Source organism: Amphimedon queenslandica, unplaced genomic scaffold (assembly GCF_000090795.2).
Source record: "Amphimedon queenslandica unplaced genomic scaffold, v1.1 AMPQUscaffold_11570, whole genome shotgun sequence".
NCBI classification, from domain to species: Eukaryota; Metazoa; Porifera; class Demospongiae; order Haplosclerida; family Niphatidae; genus Amphimedon; species Amphimedon queenslandica.
Window position 1 is genome coordinate 5,996 of NW_003548188.1, and position 4,345 is coordinate 10,340.

A 4,345-nucleotide genomic window follows, 5' to 3' on the forward strand; every position below is an offset into this window, starting at 1 on the left:
AACAGACAATTTACTCATGTTATGTATCACTTATTTAATCTCCTTTATTTAATCAGTTTTTTTGCTTGTACTTAATCGAATTCATGAATAAAACCACAGACAGGTGTATCAAACATCAAAGTACTATATACAGCTTCCTGTTGCTTTATCACTTATATACTAGTGTCGGTCACTTTCATGATTGGCTTTATTAGGATATAAATATATATAAGTGTGATTTTTGAGAAGTTCTGAGAGTTTGAGTTCTTTTGATGAGCATTAATAATCACTTCACAATACAATTGTTACTTTGTGTTCTGAGTTTCTTTTTAAGTACTTGAATAGAATGAATTTGGTCCCTTAATTTACATGCTCAGCCTGTTACAGACTAAATGTGTGAATGCCACCAATTATCATGCAAGTAGATGGAATTAAAGACAGAAAGGACACCAGACAAAAAAAGAGAAAATCAGAGTACAGGTATGAAGTACAGTGTCACATAAATTCAAACCAACACCATTACCTATTCCCATACAACAAATAATGGTCGGTGTTGTCTTTACCACTCCAATTTTAGCTGCTAACTAAAATTAATAATTCTCCAACTGGATCATTGTCCTCTTTCTTTGATACAAGAGTCTGTGGCTTGCAGAGATTGCACGTGTATACTCGATACACACATATTTATATGAAAATAAACACTTTTAATACATACCTGTACATACACGAGGCTACTAGCAGCAAGGAGATGAAGAAATCGATTATTTCGTCGTATACTTTAGCCACGCCCACTCGTAGCACATGTTTGCAAAAGAATATGGCAGAATCTCAGGCAGACATGGCAGAAGAACTACTTGAATCTGACTCTGGTAGTATCGATCACTGATACAGATAATCCTGCATCTGAGAAGGTTTTTGTTATGTCCACTTGCAATTAATTTTTATTTTTGCTTAAACAATATCTATTAGCCATACAGGGTGGTTTATTGTGAAATTGGGGAATTATGATGGAGAAAACTTAAGTTCTAGCGTGGAAGATACCTGCCTGAGTTGGCGTTAAGAGCTTGGTGAGGTCTTTTGGTCTTTCAATTTTCTTTTAGTTCACTATAGCTTTTTATGCCTTTTTTAGAGCTGGTGAAGCCACAGAAAATTAAAAAAAGGCTAAAGAAAATTGAAAGACCAATATGGCTAATTGTGTCCTTGCAGTTCTTGTTCACGTACTTAAATTTTGTTTCTATCATTCTTTTGTCAGTCTTACTCTATTATAAAGGTTGCTTCAGTAATTGGAGCCAGTCCTTCAACACTTCTATCCTGTCCTATCTCTTATTTTACTAATCCTTACTTTTTGTCCTGTGTGTTGAAGTCATAATAATAATAATAATAATAATAATAATAACAATAATAATAATAAACCCATTATATACCACAATGGCGAGTATTGACTCCACGGAAGAATCTGGCCCAGCTAAAGGCAGGCCAAAAGTGCATATTGATAGAGAGAGGATGGAACACTTAAGGTCCTTAAAGTTTACGTGGGAAGATATTGGAAACCTACTTGGCGTTTCTTCTAAAACCATTCAGAGAAGGTCAAAAGAGTGGGGAATGAAGTCATTTACTGAGATATCTGATGCAGATCTAGACGCTTTAATATCAGAGGTACTACAGCAATTTCCACACTATGGAGAGGCAATGATCAGGGGCCATTTACATTCGCAGAAGGTTAGTTTCAGTGATACAGGCTCCAATTAGATTTAGTAGTGTTTGACATAATTAAAGTCCATTCACTGACCCCTGGCTTTTTTCAATTAATAAATACTACATCACATCCGCATTCTTTACATATTTGTGGTGGTTTTGGAATTGTTTTTGTTGCACGGAAGGGATGCAGATAAGTAGCAGCTGAATTTATTCTGGCTGTTCTAGCTGCATAATTGCGGTCAAAGGCATGTCATTGAGTTTATACAGGGACATCCAAAAAGGCTAAGGCCTTATCATTTTGACCCAATCTTTTTATCTAAAGGACGGGAAGAACCTAGCGATTCTAATGGTGCAAACAAAATTTCTAAATTCTATGTTAATCAAAAGTTATAACAAAAAATCAATAGGTCAGGTGAAACTGAATTGAATTTAGTGAATGATTGATTTATAATTTTATATCAAACCGTACTGATCTGTATTAGGCCTGTAAGTATGAATCTAATTGGGGTGGCCTGCATGATTTTATTTCATTAACAATTAATGTTAGATGTGGGCTTTTAGTTTCAGGCTAAGATTCCATTTTATGGTATGTCATTTTATATTTCTATAGGTACTTATACAAAGAGCTTGCATGAGAGAAGCAATATATAGAGTCCGAGGAAGGCATACCATTGCTCACTCGATTCACTGTCGAACATACAGTGTTTCAGGTCCTAATGCCTTGTGGCACCTAGACAGTAATCACAAGCTGATTAAATGGCGATTAGTTGTCCATGGCTGTGTAGATGGCTTTACCCACTTGATTACTTTTTTAAAGTGCTCAAACAACAATAGATCTGACACTGTTCTTGAGTGTTTTATTAATGCATCAGCTGAATACGGTCTTCCATTAAGGGTTCGTACTGACTATGGTGGTGAAAATGTTCGAGTTTGGCAGCATATAGAGGAAATTAGAGGGCAAGGCAGAGGTTCATTCATTGCTGGATCAAGTGTACATAATAGCAGGATTGAAAGGTTGTGGAGGGATGTTCACTCATCAGTTCTCTCTACATATAAAGCAGTTTTTCATGACTTAGAAGAAAGAGGTATACTTGACTGTGAAAATGAAGCAGACATTTTTGCATTGCATTACGTATTTATACCTAGAATTAATAAGTCATTGAAATTATTTCAAGAAGCTTGGAACTCGCACCCTTTATCAACCGAAAATAACAAGTCTCCACTTCAGTTATATCATAGTTATTCCCAAGGTAGTTCTTTATTCGATGAAACAGTTGACCCTTCAGTTTATGGTCGTGAAGAAGAGGAAAATGAAGAGATTAATGACGGTGAGGATAATCAGGATATGGATACTGTTGTTGTTCCTACAAATCTGGTACAACTTAGCGAAAATAGTTTGAGCCTACTGCAATCTAACATCAACCCTTTAGATCATTTTAATGATAATGGACAGCAAATTTTTGTTAATACTGTTGCTCTTTTGTTTACTTTGATGCAAAGTGATAATTTATTGTGATATTAGACATAATTAAGTACTTAAAACTTTTTACTATGAATTGCATTACAATAATGAGCCCGTGGCAAAATTGCAAGATTTAACGTCAACTCAGGCATTTCTGAGTACTCTGCAAGCTAGAGCTGGGGCTTTTGCACCAATGTTTAAGCATTAATGGTAGATAAGTTGCAAGCAGAAAAGCATAACGAAAAAATCAAATGAACCAATATTATTTCCACTTGCAATTAACTTTCAATTTTGCTAAAATGGTACGTGTTAGCTGTTTATGGCGAAGTTGGTGAATTGTGTTGTAGAGAACTGCCTGAGTTGGTTAAAATACTCAGCATTGCCCAGCCTGAGTGGGCGTAAAATGATAAGAACCAGTGGGCGTGGTAGAAGCATCAACCACCAGACTAAACCGGCCAGTTACCAGGAGCACGTGCTCACTATAGTCCATGCCGATCTGTTCTTAGTTTGAGTTTCATCAGTTCGTCTTTGAGACTTTCGCTCTCTTGAGTTTGTTTTGTTTGTTAAAATGGCCAACTTTGGTGATTTGACTCAACAGTCAGCAGTAGATGCTCTTGCTGGTGCCCTTGTGAATGCTGTGAGGAATTCGTTTGAGCAGTCCACACCTCCTGCATCTCAGCCACCATTCTCGGGACCTCGCTCAGGAGAAATGCCTTCTGGTAGTGGTCACAGTAGTACTCTTACAAGGAATAATACAGAATACCAAAGAGCCTCGTGTCACAACATGAAAAAAACCAAATTAGCACCACCATCTTTATTTAGCCAGAGCCCGCGTTCAAGTTTTTAGAAGAAGAAGAAGCCAGCACCTAGCAAGTCAACGACATATATTCGAGACATTATCCTATTACCAGAAGAATTTAAAACTGAAAGTGGTAGTATTAGCATTCCACGTTCTACTAGACGGGAAGCACTTGGCAAAGCTGGGCTAGTAGGAAAAGTTGAGTTAACGTCAGATATGAATGAAGATGAGATTCGTACAGAGATATGTGAAGTATTTGCAGCACCAATGGGTTTGACAGTTGATGATATCAAGACTGGAAAGAGATTTAATTATACTTATTTACTTCTTCTTGTGCTGATGAAATCAAGGAACATTTATGTAGGTTAGATCTGCAGGACAACCACATCCTCTATTAACTATGTAAG

General features: G+C 36.7%; 1 protein-coding gene across 2 annotated transcripts; it reads left to right on the forward strand.

Annotated features, from left to right (window-relative positions):
* The first annotated feature begins 10 nt into the window (after positions 1-10).
* LOC109589179 (uncharacterized) lies at positions 11-3,229 on the forward strand. 2 transcript variants are annotated; one of them, XM_020005304.1, is made up of 3 exons: positions 11-890; positions 949-1,698; positions 2,288-3,229. In XM_020005304.1, the coding sequence occupies exons 2-3, from the start codon at positions 1,408-1,410 to the stop codon at positions 3,191-3,193; spliced, it is 1,197 nt and encodes a 398-aa protein (XP_019860863.1). In that variant the 5' UTR covers positions 11-890; positions 949-1,407; the 3' UTR covers positions 3,194-3,229. The 2 variants fall into 2 exon arrangements, with proteins under 2 accessions (XP_019860863.1, XP_019860862.1); XM_020005303.1 differs by having other exon boundaries at positions 11-1,698.
* Positions 3,230-4,345: the final 1,116 nt, after the last annotated feature.